The sequence below is a fragment of the Chlamydotis macqueenii genome, chromosome 13 (assembly GCF_036417535.1).
Source record: "Chlamydotis macqueenii isolate bChlMac1 chromosome 13, bChlMac1.mat, whole genome shotgun sequence".
In the NCBI taxonomy this organism is placed as follows: Eukaryota; Metazoa; Chordata; class Aves; order Otidiformes; family Otididae; genus Chlamydotis; species Chlamydotis macqueenii.
The window spans coordinates 6,097,813-6,117,721 of record NC_141568.1 but is presented as its reverse complement, the minus strand read 5'-3'; the positions used below and the strand labels follow the sequence as shown (position 1 = coordinate 6,117,721).

At 45.8% G+C, this 19,909-nt stretch overlaps 1 protein-coding gene and 1 long non-coding RNA gene across 4 annotated transcripts in view; one reads left to right on the top strand and one right to left on the bottom strand.

Annotated features, from left to right (window-relative positions):
- The window catches only part of MAF (MAF bZIP transcription factor), a 190,532-nt gene extending 175,908 nt beyond the window's left edge, over positions 1 to 14,624 (bottom strand). The window contains exons 1-3 of one of the 3 annotated variants that reach the window (XM_086757959.1): positions 14,320 to 14,624; positions 12,343 to 13,883; positions 1,942 to 2,012 (exon numbers count right to left, since the gene is read on the bottom strand). In XM_086757959.1, coding sequence (XP_086614085.1) covers positions 1,979 to 2,012; positions 12,343 to 13,427 — 1,119 coding nt within the window. In that variant the 5' untranslated portion in view covers positions 13,428 to 13,883; positions 14,320 to 14,624 and the 3' untranslated portion in view covers positions 1,942 to 1,978. Of the gene's footprint in view, positions 1 to 1,941; positions 2,013 to 10,117; positions 14,084 to 14,319 lie in introns of those variants that run through there. The other 2 variants (XM_086757958.1, XM_086757960.1) reach the window with 2 other exon arrangements.
- Positions 14,625 to 17,524: 2,900 nt separating this feature from the next.
- LOC147599088 (uncharacterized) lies at positions 17,525 to 19,424 on the top strand. The gene is made up of 3 exons (XR_015260051.1): positions 17,525 to 17,959; positions 18,979 to 19,078; positions 19,228 to 19,424. It is a non-coding gene; the product is annotated as an uncharacterized LOC147599088 (long non-coding RNA).
- The last annotated feature ends 485 nt before the right edge of the window (positions 19,425 to 19,909 follow it).

Below are 19,909 nucleotides of genomic sequence, written 5' to 3'. Positions count from 1 at the left end.
CATAAAATGAATTGCCTTGAAATGCTAAAAGTATGCCAGAAATAATGTAATTCCTTCAAAGGAGTCAAATTAGTAAGTTAGACCATGGAGACTACTGCCCGCTGCTATGAATGTACAGCCTTAAGTTCCCCCGACCAAACCACCTCCACGAATATCAAGTAAGCGCGCCTCCAGAGAGCGCGGAGTACTGGAGTTTTCATATCTAAGCTTATTATTCCTAATATCACAGAGACACTTCCCTGAATTGTCCTTCTCCTTCCCAAATTCCCCATCTGACCAGATGTCTTTCTCTCTCTTGCTTTCACCTGTCAATCATGTTCACAGCTGAAATTTGATTTCTCTCCCAACAGTAACCTTAGATGAAATATTACCATAGGGGTCAGAACTGTCTGAACCTTGCCATAAAAGTTTGTTAACTCTTCCGAGACCTGAGAGCTATTTGCTTAAAAATAACAGATTTTGCTGCTGTTTTTTTTCTATAATATGTGAAAGTGTAACCACAAAATATTGGAAGGAAGGCGCAGGGAATTGTCCTGGAGGGCAGCTGGCTAAGCAAGTCCTGAGATCACAAGTGTCCGTCAGGGAGAAAGCTTTTGCTTTTTTATTATATGGATAACAACAATGTATATCACTTACATTATTTACATGAAGCTAATAGTCACATATATAAATTACAGGAACTACAAAAGTTTTCCTATGGGATTATTGAAATTAGAACTCTTAGACTAGGAACAAGGTGATGGAACATGTGCTGCACCTTTCCAATGAAAATACGCACTTAACGTATTTACTTCAGCTGAATCACAATTTGGCTCTGTTCTTGCAAAAAGCATATTGCACTTTAAACTCTCACAAAAAAAAAAAAAAAAAAAAACAAGTGGTCTGCCTTCCCTCTCATTTACAGTGGTGAAACATAGGGAAAAAAAAAAATGTATTGCAGACAAAACCCTACCTGGGGTGTTCCTCCGAGAAGTGAGAGAAGTATCCGGCTCAAAATGAACCTCTTCTGGTGCTCCTTGAAAAACCTATTCCTGCAGTCTATGCACCAGCAAAAACTCCTCTTGGTGCTATTTAACATAGAGTCTAGCACACCAATTACGTCTTCCCCATCCTCACTTGAAATTTAAATAATAAAAAATAACAAAGACTAAAACAAGCTTAATTCCATGAGCTAATAAAATTCAACTGTTTTCTAATAGCACGCCACTGTTGATCAAAGCGTGTTAGGCTGTACAGCAGCCTGTGTTCTTAACTGAAACTGGAAGTTTCATTAAAAAAAAAAATCACACAGGAATCTGTCATTGCAACCTTGGTGCTCATTTAAGCCACTTAGTATTTTTTATAGTCAAGGTCAATAAAAATCAGATTCCATGGAAAAAATAAAGTGCCTGTTTGAGTCTGGCAGGGGAAGGGACTGAAAGTTTAATTCCCACATTTTCATTAGCAGCGTATTTTTTAGTCAATGTTGACAGACTGAATGGAGATGAATTTCCAGAGGAAAGCAGTGCTGTGAATTAAACTCTATTGTAATTTGTAAGTACAGAAGTCGTCTAACACATACTCATGATTTTCATCAAGATCTGAGGGAGATCTTCAGAAGACCCATCCTTAATCCCCGTAGCTGATGTCTGAATGCTAGCATTTGAAGAAAAAGAAAGAAAACATTTGCAAAGGATTATATATGAGTTGTGGGACACGGGAGAGCTGCCTGGCTGACAAAAGTACAAAGCCCCATCACTGCAAACAGTTCTTGCAGGCACCTGAAAAATCAGCCTCATCCAAAAGCCTGGGAAACTGCACCACAGACTGTCACCGGCTCCCCAGGGCTGGACCAAAAAGCATTGTCTTAGCAGCAGAAAACAAAGCAGCAAAATTATCAACCCTGCTGAAATATGTCAAATTGCTAATGAAAATGAAAACATATTGAAAATGAAAACATACCTTTTTTTTTTTTTTTGACCTCAGGTAACAGGGATTTTCACATCACCGTTGTAGACGATTCTCTCGGGTACCTAATTTAGTAAATATATTAAAATAAAACATTATTAAAAGGAATTTTTAACATTGGAAAACATTTCTGTCATGCCACTATGGCCCAGAATCAGACCTTTTCTATTCAAATCCTAAATTAAATTTAGAAAAGTCTCTTGTACTGTTTATTAACTGTCAGTGAAGAAGAAATTAACACAGATTGAAGCGAAACGTTTCTAGCTTCACACATCTAGTCTTTATTTTGCATTAGAAACAGGAGACTCTTACTGACAAATTACGTTAAAAACACATTTTTGCCTCACCAATGAATACCAGCTTCTAAGACCTGAAAGCATGTAGCTTTCAGTATTCCTTTCTTAATGATTGTTATTAGCTGCACTAATGTAATTGGCAAAATAATAATCAATTTCTGTACACACTCCATTATTTTCCAGACAGTAGTTTAATAACAAAAGCAGAGCTGTCATTTCTCCCTGCGGTTACTCACACTGTACAAATTCATCCTGTCAACACGTATTTAAAATCTAATTTAAAAAAAAATTCAACATAGAGTGAATCTTTGTACAATAAGTGAGATAAGTCAGTGAGTCAATCCACATTTCTTAAGTGAGGATATTTTATTGTGTCCCTTGCAGTTAACTTTCTCTCCCTGGGTGTGCATACACAGGCATATACATATATTTTCTGTAAACCGCCTGCAGGAATGCTTCAGCTCCATCCATTTATTCTAACAGTACAGCATAATCAGAGCAAGGATAAACCCTAAGTCTGATCGGTTTGAATAAAAAAAAAAAAACGCAAGACAAACTATAGGCGCTTTTTCAGCATTTTGATTTCAAAACAGCTCTGCAGCTTTGAAAAAAAAAAAAGTCTGCCGCACATTTGGTGCCAGCTGAATGATCCCTCTCCCACACCCCCCCAAAGGTGGGACAGGCCCACTGAAACGGTCCCCACCTGCTACTGAAAGCAATGTTTCCTTTTTTTTTCTTGCTTCCCTTTTTGGGTCTTTTTTTTTTTGGAGAAAGGGGACAGTGCTTCCTTAAATGCAATACTTGGCACACGGCCTGGGATCTCTTAAAGCAAATGACTCCCGTAGACCTTTGGTGTCATTTTCCTCAAGATGACCTCTGCTTTCACAGCAATCGGTGAATCCATCCCGTTATTAATGCATGGGGCCAAGAGGAATAGGTACTCAAGCCTCACACCTGAAGAGCATCCAGAAAGCGATGTGGTCAACCTGCTTTTAGCAGCCTTGGCCTCTGCCGAGGCCATCCATCCCTTCTCTAAAACCACAGCCCTTCAGCCACATCACAGGAGACCTGGAACAGGATGGCACTGACCCGCCTTCACCGGCAAAGCGCATTGATTCATTTAGCAGCTTTATTTAACTATCAGTTTATTAATAAGGAAGGAGTCAAAGAAAGTAAGACAGCGTGAAGGCAGCCAGAGACACTAAGCAGGTTTATTAATTTAAGAAGGCTGATCACTTTCCTTCACTTTATCTGACAGAGTTGGTGCGAGAGAGTTATACTTCAATAAGTTTTCTACTCTGTACTGTGCTATTTTAAAAGGATTTCACAATAAAGGAAGCTGAAAGACTGTGCACAGTCTGGAGATCGTATCTGGTGTGACATGAATATAGTATTTTAACCAGATTTAATCTTGCAGTATTCCCTCCTCTACAATGACTTTGCAGGAGGAAACCCGACGGAAAGGAAAATCTGTTCATCCCACACCACAAAACACTGAATCGTATTGCAGGCTCCAGTAGCTCTTCCTACATATTAAAATGCTTTCATCAGGGAGTTTTGAAGCAGTTAAGTTGGGGAGGGGAGAGAAAAAAAAACCAACTAGGGTTTGCTTGGTTCACTGTCGGGCTCATTTTCACCGTCACTAACCTTTCACTGCAAGAGCTCTAAGTGCTTGAGGGAGCAGGGGCTGTTTGCAGCGGAGAGCACCACAGCTTTAGAAGCCGATACCAACAAAAAAAACCCCCCATCTCTATTCCTCATCCCCTTTAGCATCACGACAGCCCACTGTCAAGGCCTGGGCAAGAACTTTTGTTTAAAAATTGGAGAAGTGGGGTTCAGGCTGCAGGAAAGTGAATCTGCCTGCTTTCTTATAGAAAAGGGCTTTAAGCTTAATGGCATACACACTCCGAGATACACCCCCATAGACTCGGGAAACTCGGCCTCAGAAAGCGCCGCTCTCCGTACTTCAGATTCTTTAAAAGCCATGAAATGTAAATACTGCCCCGCCCTCCCATCTTGCTCCCTGCAGAGATCTTGTGGCTTGATCCAAAATGTCATTTAAAAAGCTCCCTTTGATTGCAGGGGGGTTTAGATTAGTCTCCGTGTGGGCACAGGTGAAAAGAAAAAAGGAAGGAAAAATAAAAGGAAGGAAAGGGGAAAAAATTAAGAACAAGAAAATGAAAGACAAAGGAAGAAAGAGGAAAAGAGGGGGGGAAAAAAGAGAAGAGAAAGAGAAGAGAAGAGAAAGAGAAGAGAAAGAGAAGAGAAGAGAAAGAGAAGAGAAGAGAAAGAGAAGAGAAGAGAAGAGAAGAGAAGAGAAGAGAAGAGAAGAGAAGAGAAGAGAAGAGAAGAGAAGGAGGAAGACAAGAGAGAAAAAAAAAAGAAAAAAAGAAAGTGTGATGAAAATCCCGGGGAAAAGCCTGTGAACATACCTAGGGACGGCCAGCCAGCAGAAGCCGCCCGGGTGACCCACCGGGGCTAAGCTTTGGATGCAGGGACGGATCCTTTAGTCACGCACAGCCTCCCCTTTTGTTCCAGGAATTGAGTTTAGAAACAGACAAACAAGCAAACAAACAAACAAAGGATGCTGCCCTCACCCTTCCCCGGCCCTCCCGGTCCCCGCCCTGCTCCGTGTTCCCCCCGCCCCCCCCACCCTGCACCTGGCTGCGGTGGGACCCCGGGGCTGGGACCGGCCCCCCAGCCCCTCTGTGTGTGAGCACGTCCCTGCCCCCGGCCCGGGGCACGCCTGTGCCCGGGGAAAGCCTCTGCCCCCTGAGGCGGCCGTCAGGCAGGCCCGGCCGGGCGGTGCAGCCCCGGGCCGGGCCCCGCCGCGGCCCGGCCCGCCCCGGCCCCGCGCCTGCGGGCTGCGGATGCGGCCAGGGCCGGCCGCCCAGGGCCCCGCGGGGCTTGGTTGGCAGGGAGAGGGGACGTTACACCGTCGTAGAGACACCCCCTCCCCGGTCCGGGCCGCTATCGGCCTGCTGGAGGCAGGGGTTTGGGAGTGCGTGCCAGAATTCTCCCCAAATGCGCTGCTCTCCCCTGGCCGAGGCAGGTGCCGGGCGGGCGTGTGTGTCCCCCCGCCGTCCCGGGCACCCCGCAGCCCCCGGGGACCCTCGGGTGTAACACCGACACCCGGGGGGTGAAGGGCAGGGAGACGGCAGCGCTCCCGCCGAAATGGGGTGTAGAGCCCGGCCGCCTCCGTACCCAGCCACGGACACGTCTGCTTTCACGGGGGCCAGGCCGCTGAGAACGTTTTTCAGGACTGTGCTTCTTTATGAATTAACAATTGAGAGTGGCACCAGGGACACGCCATTCCCTACCCCCGCTGGAAACTTGAAGACACTGCTCGATGTGTTGTTTGCTGGGTATTTTTTTTTTTTTCTGCATGGTGCAAAAAACACTTCTAGCAAACTTCTGCTCCGGCTTTGATTCCCTCCACGCAAGGCGTCTCATAGAGATGGATTAAAAAATAATAAAATTTTTAAAAAGCTAAGGAAATCATGTCACAAAGTCCACAGGGCTCCAAACCAAGCAAGGAGAGAGGCAGGGCAATCTCCATCCCCGTAACTCGCTGCACCACAGCTACAGGCCTGCACACTTCACTGCTGCCTCAGAAGCGGCTCGGGTTTAAAATCTAGACTTCAGGGGGAAAAAGAAAAAAGTGGGTACACCAACAGCAAAAGAAAATAATAATTTCAGAGAACGATAAGATACGGGCGGCGTGCATCGGGGGCATGGGGACGTTATCACAGCGTGCCGGGTCAGCCCGATACAGTGGGAGATAGCTGGGGCTGGGGCTGCCTATCTGCCGTTACAGCCGGCTACGGCCTCGCCGATCCCCGGCCTTTTGCTTTTCACTTGAAAAGTTAAGTCACATCCTGGACTATTTTTGTATCGTGTCAGCTTAGAGCTCACAAATCTGAATGCACTCAGCCCTCGGAGAGTGACAAATGTTATTCTCGGTCCTCCCCCACAATTTCAGGCAGTCAAGAATTAGATGCAGCAGAGTGTACAGTATTTTAGTCTATCGATTTGTATCTGCTCTGCCCGAAAAAATTCGTTAGAGGAACCTTAAAAGTGTGAAGTGGTTGAGTTGCTCAGCTCCCTCCCGAAAAGATGAATTCTCTCAACAGCCGCTCACCTCTGCCGCGTCCTGGGGTGTGTGCTACCTCGTGTTATTCATACCGAGACCTGCGCTTAAAACACATATCTGAAGCATTTAACTACAGACAGCTTGAGTGTGCATGTGTGTGTACAAGCAGGATTGTTTTTTGTCCCGGCTGAGCAAACAAAATCTATCCCACTCTCCATAGCTACCCCTGGAATGCCCAAGCCTCATGGCAGCCGCTCACAACAGTGATTCGGAACGAGGGAGGGAAGAAAGTTTATTTAAAAAAATCTTAATTCCTAACACTGAAGTATGTAGGATTATTTTTTTTAAATTTTCCTGCGTGAAATTTTAAATTCAGCCATCTGAACAGGTGTCAGAAACAGTGGGTCCATTTAGCTCCTCCGATGATCGGAGTAATAAATATAGAGGATTTCCTTTCAATGCAGCACATGCTGAAATGACACCAATGTAGTTCTGGCATCTGAGCAGATAATTCTGATATATGCATCATTTCCTCCCTAAATCCAGGAAGCAGCTACACTCTGTATCTGATATTAGTATATTATGTCAAATAGAAATTGGTATTAAAATTATGAATGATTCTAGATCAAGAACTTCCTACACACTACGCAGAGGGAGGGGGAGGAAACAGCTGCGCAAAAGCTTTCGGAAGGGAAAGGAAAAAAAGAGCTGGGAAAGTTCATTTTTTAAACTAAAAATTTGCTGCCACGTTTCGCGTGGGGGTAGTTTTCAAGTGGCATTTTGATTCAGCGCAGGCGTTTTTGTTTTAAAAGGGTGAAGAAGACTTTCTAATAAAGAGAAGTTCTCACCGCTCCGTTTGCAAGCGGGTGCTTCTCACACAGCGCCTGCCCAGCGGTGGCGAGAAATTGTTCAAGAAATAAATATACACTGGTGTGACCGGGATATTTCCCTCCCTTCTCCCCTCTTTTTTTTTTTAGGATGCGATCTGGGATGATATTTCTTGAGCAGGGAAAACACTGCAGCACAAATCCAAAAATACTCTTGGACTTCTGCTGAGAAGCCCGGAGGTCGGGCAGAGGGTTATGTTTCATTTTAGAGGGGGAAAATAAAAAAGGCTTAAGGGTAAGGTGGGATGAGGAGGGAGGAGGGCGCTGAGCCGCAGTGCACACCATTTCCCAGCCAGCCAAGGGCCGCTCTCCATGTGCATATCTCCCGGCACCAGTCACATGAAAGTTCTTTGTAATGTAGTTGATAAATGGGAAAGCACTATAGGGCAATGGGAGAAATAGGACGTTGCTAGTGATGGGGGGATCTGGACCACGCACGCCTTTTCACACACGATTGCCCGGCTCGGGCAGCGTTCCCCCTGCTTTAGCCAGAGGTAACTGCAGGAGAACAGGGGGATCCTGCTCCCCTTTGAAATCCCCAGGGATTGTACCTCCGAGCTCAATGGGAGCAGGATCGAGGCCAGAGTCAAGCGAGGGGTGATTAATGAATGTAGGTTATTCAGAGCAGAGCGGTTCCAATTAGTCCTCAGCAAGCAGTCCTGCGGCAAAGGTGGGCGCTCCCCTGCAATGATTCAGAGAACCCCAATACTCGCTTTGCTTTAGCGAACATCAAAACGTGCATCTATTTCCCCCCCCCTTCAATTGGGCAGTTGGCATGTTTCAGGCTGAAATTGAAGTGCAGCCTAAGGAAGGCTGCATTTTTTTTTTTTTTATTTGCAAAGTAAGATTGCAATGTGTCATGACGATGTCAAACTGATAGAGAAACTCTTTTCCCTCTCAGGTTGGGTGTGTGATGGGAATTTTCCCTTTTGCACTCAGTCTATTTCTAGGAAGGATTTCTTTTATTGCTGTTCAAACAGGATGGTTTTTTTTTTTTTTCCTCTGAGAAAGAAGATACTTCAGGGAGGCAGCCGTGCTCCCCTCGCTCTGCGCTACTCAGTCGATTCACAATACTTTTAAAATCCTACTGCCCGCTCCTGACTTGACCTGCTGGGAAACTCAGAGCGGCAGAGGGACATGGGGATGAGGCTGGACCAGATGCGGGTCCCGCTCCGGAGGCTCGGGGCTCCGTGCTCCCTCGGGGGCTGTGCACCGCTTCGGAGGGGGCTTTGCCGAGGAGAGGCCCCGTCCTTGGGGCAGGGCTCCTTTGGGAGCTCTCAGCAAGGGCAGCAGCAAAGCTTCTAAGTGACTCCCTGCGAAAAAACCTGGGCATCAGTAAAGGCTCAGCCAGGGAAGAGAAGGTGGGAGAAGAAATGAAAAGCAGCCCTGTCTTTATGAGAGGAGATAGTTCTCTGCTCGGCCAATAGCGACCAGTTTACCCACAGATTACACATTAACCAGAAAATGGAACTCGAATTAACCAGAATCTGGAGCTTGAACCATTACTCAAACCCTGGTGCAACAGCAGGTCAGATGCCAAAGGGCAGGTTGGTGCCCCAGCGCTTGGGAGAAGCGAGGCACAGCATCAACATCGGTGACCACGGCCACCGACGCTCGCTGTCACCGGTCCCCTCCGTGTCCGTCCCCTCCGCGGGAGCAGCCTGACCTCCAGCAGCACCCAGCACCTGACGATGAGGGCTCTCGTGGGTGCAGGTGCTGCATCCTGACCTGGCACACAGGGCAGGATGGAGTCCAAGCCGTGGGCTGGACCGAACGGGCAGAGGAATGGCAACAGGTCCTCTCCTTTCAGTGCCACCAGCGCCCGGGAGGGATGACCTCACAGCTGGGAAGAAGTTACACCAACAGCGGTGCAGGGGGGAAATAAAGCTTTAAAAAAAAAAAAAAAAAAAAAAAGTGCTGAATTTGGAGATAAAACCCCATCCTGAGGCAGCTGGAGCATCCTTCGGAGAGGCCTCTGTTTCTCAAATAAACTGGGCACATAATCCCACTCACAGAGCAGGAGAGGACTCCGCCAACAGACTTGGAGGCTCTCGGGGAAGGTGGCTTTAAACAAACTGGATTGAGGGCCTGAGGAGCCTTTCGAAGCCGAAATGCCCTTTGACATGGAGAACTGTAGTGAAGAGGGGCTCGGAGACCTGAACATTTCTAGAGCATTAACCTTTGGATTGATTGTTTAGGACAAGTAACTCTCAAAAGTTGGAGGAAGTCCTTTGATTTTTTTTTTTTCTGTGCTCCTCAGTTCTCTCTGCGATTTCTAAGGCCTGTAGCAAAAAAAAAAGGAAAAAAAAAGGAAAAAAAAGAAAACTACGGGGCAAATGAAAGAAGAAGGGGGAAAAAAGCAAAGAAAAGAAAAAAGGAGGCAGTATGGACCTGAATGGCAAGAAATCTTTCGATCTAGCGTTAAGTGGCTCTGTGACAAGCCAAGCCTGATGCAGTGTCATCTCTTACTAGAGACAGGCATGCTTTGCTGGGATCAGATGATAAGAGGATGTGAAGTCTTCCCTTTCACTTCACTCCATCATAAAACAATCAAAATATAGGGCCATATCATGTCATCAGGTTTTTAAGCAGACCTCCCCTTTGAGATCTCCTAAAACCTGGTGGGATGATCTGAGTCACTGAAACTGAGCTCACTGCAATACTGAGAAGTCAGAAGCAGCACCTGAAAGCTCACATTTTTCATCTACCTGAGCGATAACTTGGTTTCTAGCGGGCGACAATTTTCCATTTTACATTAAGCTATCCTTTTCCTTCTCCCCTCCTGAACATCATTGAGCCCAGCTCTGGTATCAGCATCACCCCTTCGCCAGGCAGCATGCTGAAGTACTGCCCTCCGAGTTATTGAACTTTAAACTACAGACTAAGAAACTGAGTACGGAATCAAAAAAATGCAGTTTATTATTGTAGATTATTCTCTCTTTTGATATAACCGTAGAGTCGAAAATGAAAGAAAAGCACATAGGAACATCACACGTGGTTAGTTAGTAACTCAAGATATAAAACAATTTTGCACAGCAAAATATGTAAAAGAAAAAGTAACTGACAAGATTTTTTTATATTTATTGTGGTAAGATTTACTTTCCATTTTTTTTTTTTTAAAAGACAGGATATCAGTCCCTGAAAATAAAATTTACTGATTATTGCCTTTAAAACTGTGGAATTTTTGAAGTTACAGAAAATCCAGTTCTGCACCACAATACAACTGTAAAAAAATCTGCATCATTTTAAAACTGTGCAGTAATGCCATCTTTATAACTGCATAAATTGTATTAGCGTTCTAAACAGGTTCGTAAATTTTTTTGTTTGTTTTTGTATTATATGCTTGCAGGTTATATCTTAGTGCAATTCAGTCCCAAATACTTCAATTTCAAAAAAAAAAAAAAAAAAAACAACCCATACATTTTGAATGTAAAACACCCCTATAGATATAAACAGGGGTGCCTCCCCCTTTTAATACTTTGGTTTTCAAATACAGTCAGTGGTATAGCAAGGACTACATATACCCAACTTATATTTAAGTTGCAAGCACATGCTGCATAAACTACTTTTTAAAACAGTCCCGTTGCAAATTCTACCCCCCTTTACATCACGACAGTAAACAATTTAGTGCATCAATCTTTAAAAAAAAAAATCTACATCTAAACAGACCTAACTCTTTCGAATTTATCTATAACATTCCTTTATCTGTAGCATACATTTTAACTGGGCTAACAGATGACAGAAACTAGAATTAAATTATATACTAGGAACCCAGAGCATTCCACATTTGACAATGACCAAATGCAAAAGGAAAAAAGAAATGGGGCAGATCACTTAAAATTAATTTTTAGACTGTTTTAGTCAACAGCATGGTTTCAATGCCCCCCCGCCCCCCGCAAATGGGATGTGAATTTTGGTTTTGAACATCTTTCCAAAGTTCTTTTTGGGGTTTTTGTTTTTTTTTTTTTTTGCCACATTAGGTTATCAAAATCCATTCTGGCAGGTTTTTTGAGAGGGAATGCTTCAGTGCATTTAAAAGGAAGTCTGAAGTTTTGAGTAACTCAAAGCAGTTTTAGAGCAGATGCAAACTTTAATGGGGAGGAAGAGGAGGAGGAAGATCAAAGGCTGCACTTTTTTGCTTTCAACCCAAAAAAGTGATGAGGCAATAAAACAAAAGGATGAATGCCATGCCATAATAGTCTCCAAAAGTCCATTTCCAAGCAAAAGAAAAAAAAAATAATTATACCATACATGACCAGCATGCAGGGTTTTTTATTAATATAATGTCTCTTTTTCATAGTCTTTCGAAACAGTTATAGTTCATTGTTGCTAAGACAAAATAGCAAGCGTAATGCATGAGATGAGTATGGGATTCTAATGGCAGACTAAAGTCTCACGTTTGGCAGATTAAGGCCAAAACTCACATGAACACACCGAAGGTTGATGCAGGCTTGATTTTGGCAGGTTGATCTAGGCATATCTCTAGTTTTGCACAACAACGCTAAAAACTGATGGAACTCAGCAAGCTGGAGTCTAAAAATTTCACATTGTTTTTGTATTTTTTATTTTAGCTTTTTTTTGTATTTTTTTTTGTATTTTTCTTTTTGCAAAGCTCAAATCTCATATGAAGAACTCAGGATGGCAAAAAAAAATCTGACTTTTTTGGACACAGCAAGCTCAAAAGAAAAAAAACTCATGAACTTAAAAATATATATATAATGTGGATGGCAGGTTTCAAAGAAGAGCAAGCTTCATATGAAGAACTGAGTTGGTGGCGAGTTGGATCTTTTAAATTTAAAAAAAAAAAAGCACAACAGCAAGCCCCCACAAAAATTAAAAAAAATAATAATAATAATAAACAGAAAAGAAACTCGTGTAGAACTTTAAGTTGGCCAACACGGAGCCAGCCCACCTTAAAAAGAAAACAAAAACAAAAACCAAAAACCAACCCAAAAACCAACTTTGTTTTAAAATTGTTTTGAGTTTTGTTTTGTTTTTTTTTTTTTTAAAAAAAAAAAGTAATAGAAGGTGGCAAGCTGGGTGGTCGCTCTAGCAAAGCCCCCAACAACAACTCCCAGGGAGAACTTTTAGTTAAGGTGGCAAGGCTGTGGGAACTCACATGAAAAACTCTGGAGAGGAAGGGTTGTCGCTGCTGGATCCGTTTTCTCTGAAGCCATTGCTGACCAGCTTCTCGTACTTTTCCTTGTAGGCGTCCCTCTCCCGGACCAGCCTGGAGATCTCCTGCTTTAGGTGCTCCACTTGCTGCAGCAGCTGGTTCTTCTCCGACTCCAGGACGTGCCGCTGCTGGACCCTCTTGAAGCGGCAGGACTGGGCATAGCCCCTGTTTTTGAGGGTCCTCCTCTTCTGCTTCAGCCGGATCACCTCTTCCTTGCTGACGCCCCGCAGCTGCCGGTTGAGCTCCCGCACCGACATGGTCACCAGCTGCTCGTCGGAGAAGCGGTCGTCGAAGTGGAGGCCGCCGCCGCCGCCGCCGCCGTGGTGCGGGTGGTGCAGCCCCCCGGCGCCCCCGCCGCCGCCGCCGCCACCGCCGCCGCCACCGGAGCCGGCGGCCGAGGAGGCGGAGGAGGGCGGCGCGCTGCCCGGCGCCGCGGCGTGGGGGTGCCCGCCGCCGCCGCCGCCGCCGCCGGCGTGGTGCGGGTGGTGGTGGTGGTGGTGGTAGTGGGGCGCGCCGCCCTGCGCCGCCGCCGCGGCGATCACCGCCGACACCACGGCGGCCGCCGAGCCCATCTCCTCGGGCGGCACGGAGCCGGCGGCGCCGGCGGCCGCGGCCAGCTGCTGCCCTCTAGCATAGCCATCGAAGGCGGCGGGCAGCGGGTGGTGGCTGCTGTTGATCAGCGCCTCCACCGCGTCCTCGGGGCTGAAGCCCAGCGCCTCCGGGTTGAGCTGCTGCGGGTAGCCCGTCATCCAGTAGTAGTCTTCCAGGTGGGTCTTCTGGTCGGAGCCGGAGCCGGGGCTGGGCGCCGAGAAGCTGGGGGACGGGGGCACCGAGCTGCAGGGCGTGCTCATCGGGGTGGAGGAGAGCGATCCCCCGGCGATCAAGCGGCCGCACTGGCTGATAATGCGATCGGTCTCCACCGGCTCCTTTTTCACTTCAAACTTCATCAGATCGAAGTCATTAACATATTCCATGGCCAGGGGACTGGTGGGCAGGTCGGAGCTGCTCATTGCCAGTTCCGATGCCATCCTTTTGCTGCTGACAGTCCTCCAGAAAGGGTGCGCTCCGGGAGCGAGGGGACTGCTCTGAGTTGCCACCGGGTGAGCCAGCTTGGTTTTTGGCGAGCTCCGCTCCGCTCCGCGCTCTCCCGCCGCTGCCTCTCGCCACGGCCCCTGGCAGCCTCCGCGCCGATTCGCCCCGGCCGCTCCCGTTCCGCGTTATCCTTTGCAGAGTCTCCGCTGCCGCTGATGCATCAGAGCGAGGGGCTCTTGCTATTCGCCTTTTGCATAAAGGAGGTTTTTTTTTTTCCTTTCTTTTTTTTTTTTCCTCCTCTCTCCCTCCCTTCTCTCTCTTCTCTCTCTTTTGCAGCTTGCAAACTGCAGCTGGAAGTGTTAGCTGGTGTTGTCGCGAGTAAATTTTGTTGGTTGTTGTTGTTGTTGTTTTGTTTTGTTATTTTTAACACTTCATGGTGCCTTTCCTCTGGGCTTTCTCATGCAAAGTGCAGAGCGAGAAGAGAGGTTCATCGGGGAAGGGAGGAGGGAAAAGAGCGAAGACAAAAAAAAAAAAAAATCAAAGTCGAGATCGCAACCGAAATAATAATACTACTAGTTAAAAAAAAAAAAAAAAAGAGCGAAAGAAAAAAAAACCAAAACCTCGACCCCAAAGCTACAGCAAGAAGATGAAAAATATTTTAAAGGTTTCATCCAGCAGGAGAGTTTAAAAGCATTGCTGAGTTTTATAGCGCTCCTGACGTCAAATGGGAAATGCACTCGGCGGCCGGGCCAATGGGCTGCCGCCGTCCCGGCCTCATTAGCATAATAGTATAGAAACAAGGAAACTTTTCGGAGCTGTCAATCAGGGCCCCATCAGCTGACTGTCAGCTGGGGAGCGGCTTAACCCCTTCTCGCCCGCCGCACTCACCGGTAAGCCGGTGCGGGACGGGGCCGCGACGGGGACCGCTCCTCCCGCTCCGCTCCGCTCCGCAGTCGCGCCGGGACAGCCCCGGCCACCGCGCTCCCCGCCGCCCTGCGCGTCCTCGGGCGAGCGCTCTGCCGCGGGGCGGAGTGCCCGGGCGGTGCGGGCACCGGAGGGCGCGGGGGAGCTTCCCCGGGCCGGGGAGGGCCAGGCACAGGGCTCCTCTGTGCTGGTACCCGCCCGTGCCGGCTCGCTCCGTTCCCCCGCAGCCCCCCTGCCATTCACCGGTTATTTTTTTTTACGGGGCACCGGTTCCTTCATCTCGCCCCCCCTCTCCAGGAGGTACAAGTTCGCCAGCCTCTGCCCCTCCGCGCTTGTTCTGCTGCCCCGGACTAATTAATTGAATACACTTAGGCCTAATCGTATTTACTTCAGCCTCCCCCCTCGCCCCCCCAACTGCCGGGGCCTGGCCGGGGGTTCCGCGGAAGCGGCGGGCCGGGCGCGGCGGAGCGCGGAGCGGCTCGGTTCGCACCTCGACAGCGCCATCTCTCGTCCGCAGGTCAGTGCCGAGCGGGGCCGCGGGAGCGCAGCCGGGCCCGGGCCCGGCCACGCCGTCGGGGAGGCTGCAGCCCCCGCAGCGGCCGCGGTCCCCGCCCGGCCCCCGGTCCGGCTGCACCCGCGGGCGGGCAAACCCGCAGCCTCTGGGGCTGCCGGGCTCGATTTTTCCGACCGGGCTTTATGGGAATATCGATGGAATTAAAGTTGCTTGTAATTCCGTGATAAATGAGATGTCTCCAGTAAGTAAGATTAAGTGCAGTGCTATAAAGTTGTTTATCTGAAAAGTAATTCTCAGAAACCTGACTTCTGACACTTGGTCATATATTAAACCGGCTTCTTGAACATTGTACTTCAAATCCTCCCTTCTCCCCTCGCCCCGTCCCTTCCCCCTCGGAGTTTGCTATTTATAACCGCGCACAGGGCATTACTTCGTCGGTGCGGGCAAGTCTCCGGGTAATTTTTCGCCGACTGTGAAAATCATTGTTTGCAACAGCCAGAGAATCTCTGCTTAGGAAATAGTACTTGGCTAGCGGGTTTACGAAGGGGTAACATCCCCTGACTATGCCATTTTCAGTACGAGTGCCAGTACTAACATCTGAAAGTCATAGAGCATGTACTGTTCCTGGCAGCTAAAAAAGGTAGGGCACGCTGCAAGTTTAGGAAGATAACTACATCTAGAAATGATCAGAGAGGCAATTCTGTCAAGCTAAAAAAATGCTACTAACATCACTAACAAAATTATAGTTCTGCACGGTCCCGAAACGCACACGGCCGTGGACGTGTGCTAGCTTTATCTTACAGGCTGCGATTCATGACAAAGTTAACACAACTTAACTACTCGGACTGGCTTTCCTATTTCCTCACGTTGTTGGAATCAACAAAACTTCCAGGCTCACGGCATAAATCCCCCCAGGACAGTCCAATTCCCTGTATTTGTTTTTTTCCCTGAGCAAGATGAATGTGGTACTGTATATCACTTAGCATGCTCACCTATGAGAGACATAAAATGTGTGCTAATATTTTTAAATGAAAAGGTTATTGCTTTTCAGAATGTACAATTGTAGTATTTCACTTGCCCGTTTGATAGATGGCTGTGGAAATGTGGCTCCGACTCCATAAAATAGTTTTGTTTGGACGTGAGGATTCAAAGTGCTACATTTGCAAACGAGTAAATTTCCTGAGTAAACTCTGAACTCTAGACAAAGAGTATGAAATTGTGTGAGCTAATGGGGACCGGCTCTTAATTGATACCAATGTAAGCAAGTGCTGCGAATTAATTGAAGCTCTGACCTGCCAGAACAGCGAGTAAAATTATTAGTTGTACAATATTGTTCTTGTGTGATTGTTAGCAGGGAACTGCTGCACCAAAATGTCTCTACTGTTCAGCGCAGCAGAGAAAAAAAGATTATTAGCAATTTTTGGATAACCTTCAGAAGCAACATTCTCCTCCCTACACTATATAATTCTCATTTTAGTAGTATTTTTCTTTATTATTTAGCTATTGACAATGGGTGTCTAAACATTTACAGTCCTCTATTAACAGTGTTTCTTCCCTAACAATCGTACACTTTCATTTCAATTAGAGCTATTCAGTCTCCAGTTTTTCCACAATTATCGCAGGCCAATTCCCCCAGACTGCTCCCTTTTCCCAGCACGGTTTGTAACAATCCTGCCCGGAGCCAGGCAGAGGGAAAACTCCAGCGTCCCTCTCGTAGCCTCTTGCTCCCGTTTGTGTTACAGCATCTCTATTCAACGCCATAACGTGGGAGCCCTGCTTGCTCCCAATTTGCTGCTGACCTGGTTCATAAGCCTTCAAACTAATGCATATTTATTGCGGGAGAGTTTTCTGACAAATCGCGCAGGGGGGACGTGAAACATTAACTCCAAATACGCTCCGATCGCCCTGCACCGTGATGAGCACGCCAGCAGCATACGCAACACCTTCCATCGCCGGAGAGTGCGTGCGTGCGTCTAACACAGAAGATTTAGCAGACGCAGATGTGCAGGTTATGAGTTATATGGACTCCGAGTGTAATTTGTTACAACTTAAACACATATCAAGACCAACACATTACGTACAGTTACTGCTCCTTTTGTTTATCTAGTGTCTTATTTTATGGTGCAGAACTAAACAGTGTCCGCTGAATTTAACTACGAAACCAGCCAAATTGATTTCAGAAAGACTTCTTCAGAGTAACAGAGTGATAAGGCATAAACTGCTCCTAGGTGCAGTGCTAGATAAATCCTTTTAACAGTCTTCAGATCAGTTAACAGGGTAAGTAAATCACATATCACTGTTAGCAGATTTATGGGAGAGAATTAATAGAATCAGACGAGATAATCTGGTAGGGATAAAATTGCTGAGGAAACAGTCCTGCCTTACATCGGAGGGTACGAAACAACAGTGTGATTACTGGGAGTCGTTATGGATTGGTGAGTTACGAGCTAAATCATCATAAGAGTAATTCAGTATTTATTAATTCTTTTCTCTTTAAACAACTCACAGACTCAAATAAAAGCCTCTCTCTCTTTGAAGACACATTCTTTATATATTTTTATTGGGTGTAATTTAGTATTTGCATTACCTGTATTTACTTCATAATTGAACATTTTGCATTCAAATTTATGTAATGCATTATGCTTGAGAATATATTTCTCCCTTATTAGCATAAATAGTCACTTACCTCATGAATTACTAACAAAGTTTATCTGAAAATATAGGTGTATTTTTCATTAAGTGGAACGCAAACATACGTACAATAAATTCTCATTTGCCAGTAGTGTTACAGAAACACAGAACAACCCCGCGTCGGAGAAGAGGGAAAAGAAGCAGCAGCAAAGAAGCAGAATCAATTACTGTGTGTACAGATGTGACAATAATTTCTTCTGTCAATGTTTTGTTTATTTTTAATAAAGAACAAGTAACTCAAAGGTTTCCTTTAGAAGGAGCAGATGAAAAAGGATCTCCATGGTGAATTTCTTCTCTCTCTTCCCCCCAGTGCTTTCCGATGGACTTGGCTACCTGGGGCTGTGCCGCTGCCGTCTGTACTCCGGCTGAGTTTCCGCTGACGCGGTGCGCACCATGAAGGTACGCTGCTCAAAACTCACCTTCTCTAACATTTCTTTCTTTCCCCAATCCTGTTTTTATGCTAGGCTTTAAATCAAAATAATCAATATAATTTAGGCCCATCCTGCGGTATTAACGCAACCGTACTTATGCAGAGAAAACCCCAACCCTATTGACTCCAAGATCCGCAGGATTGAATCCTTGATCCCAGTGAAACCAATGACAAAACTGGTATTGATTTCAGTGGAAGCAGGATGAGGTCCTTGATGTTAGCAATTTGTTTATGTCAAAGGGCTGGCACTACAAGAAATCAAGGATGTCAGGGGATCTGCTGGCAGGAAATCAGGTCTGCTCCCCAAATTCCAAAGGCAAAATTCCCAGTTAACCTGTGGTGGATCTCCTTTGTGCTCAGGTTTTGTCCTCATGATACCGCGTGCTAGGATGCTGGTATATTTTGTCTGGACACATAAAGCCAGTCCTCCTGGGAGCATTCAAATGAGCACATCTATAAATGTAGCGCATCAAAATGAGCTACTTTTGCCACTCTCGCTTTTCCCGAGCCCGGCACAATCCATTTCTGTGACGACAGTTTTCTGCCCCATACGTGCCTGATACTGCTCTTTTATTTTAAGGCTGAGAAAATCTTCCCTTTAAACTCACGCTGAGCATCAAATTGGACTCCACTTGCAGCTGAACATCTTGGCTGTCTCTTCCTTTCCTCCATCAGCTCCAGTATATTTTATGTAGGACTCTCTCTGTTAATGAAACTTGCTTCTCCTCTCTCTTCATTTTCCCGTTTTGCATTAGTGTTACGAATCCACCAGACTTGCCGTGTTTGAAAACTGCAAAAGGAGAGGGGGAAAAAAAAAATGTTTTATTCTCCTGTACACTCTCCTGCTTGATCAATCTGCACAGACGCTAAATATCCATTTATATGGAAAGTTTCTGTTGCTATATTAGAAAAATGTAGTTTGAAAAGGTTGGCTTAATCACACGTCTTGGTTGCTTTTGTGTAACATCCGAGTGGGCTTGTGTTTTAGCGCTAGGAACTGTGAGGTATTAGCAACTGCTTCGATTTTATTCCCCTGGAAGTGCCTGACAGTCGCTGTACAGGAGACGCAGCGTTGGTGCTACACCTGAGTGCATGAGTTTGCTCTGTGTATCCTGAGTCTGAATGAAGTGATGGCTTTTTAGCAGAATATTTTCATTGCTTGCTTATAACATTCGTAAAATGCTAGAAATATTGCAGATAACTTTATATCCTCCAGAAACAATTTTTCTGTCTCAAGGGAAGACGGCACAGAGGTGCGACTGAAAAGCTGCAAGTGACTCTAAGACGTGGCTGAAGGTTGGTGTCAGCAGATTTGTGCTGTGCTTCTTTCATGATGCATGTCCTAGTTCACTAATTTTCATGAATAGCTTTGCCTAAACGTAAAAATCAATGAAGACATTTTGATGCTAAAAAATCTATTTATCTAAAAGAAATAAAAACCAAAACGGCAATAAAGATTTTTATCAAGCCTCGTGGTGGAATTTATCATTTATAACTTGGATGATCATGTTCAGTTATATAATGTGGGATTGGCTCTGAAATTAGCCGAAGCGGGTAAATAGATAACCTGGTAAAAAAAAAAAACCTCATGCACAAATTAATCTGAAAACTCTACAGGAGCAGAAAACTAATGTTAGTTGAGGGAAGAGAATAAAGCAATTATATTAATATTATGTATCTGAGCTGGCTTGGCAATGTCCTGCGATACGCACACTGCATTTGTGTCTATTTTAGCTCAGAAAAATCGTTGCTGCTTTTCTCCCTTCTGCTCTGCATTAAGTTGTTCCAACAGAAAGGAATGGCTGCAGTGGCAGCATGAAAAAATAAGTGAATGTTATGTGCTATCCCTTTCCTAAAGTAAGTAGTGAGGAGGGCATGATTCTGACGTGATGTTTTGATGTGTAACTGTGAAGGTTGAG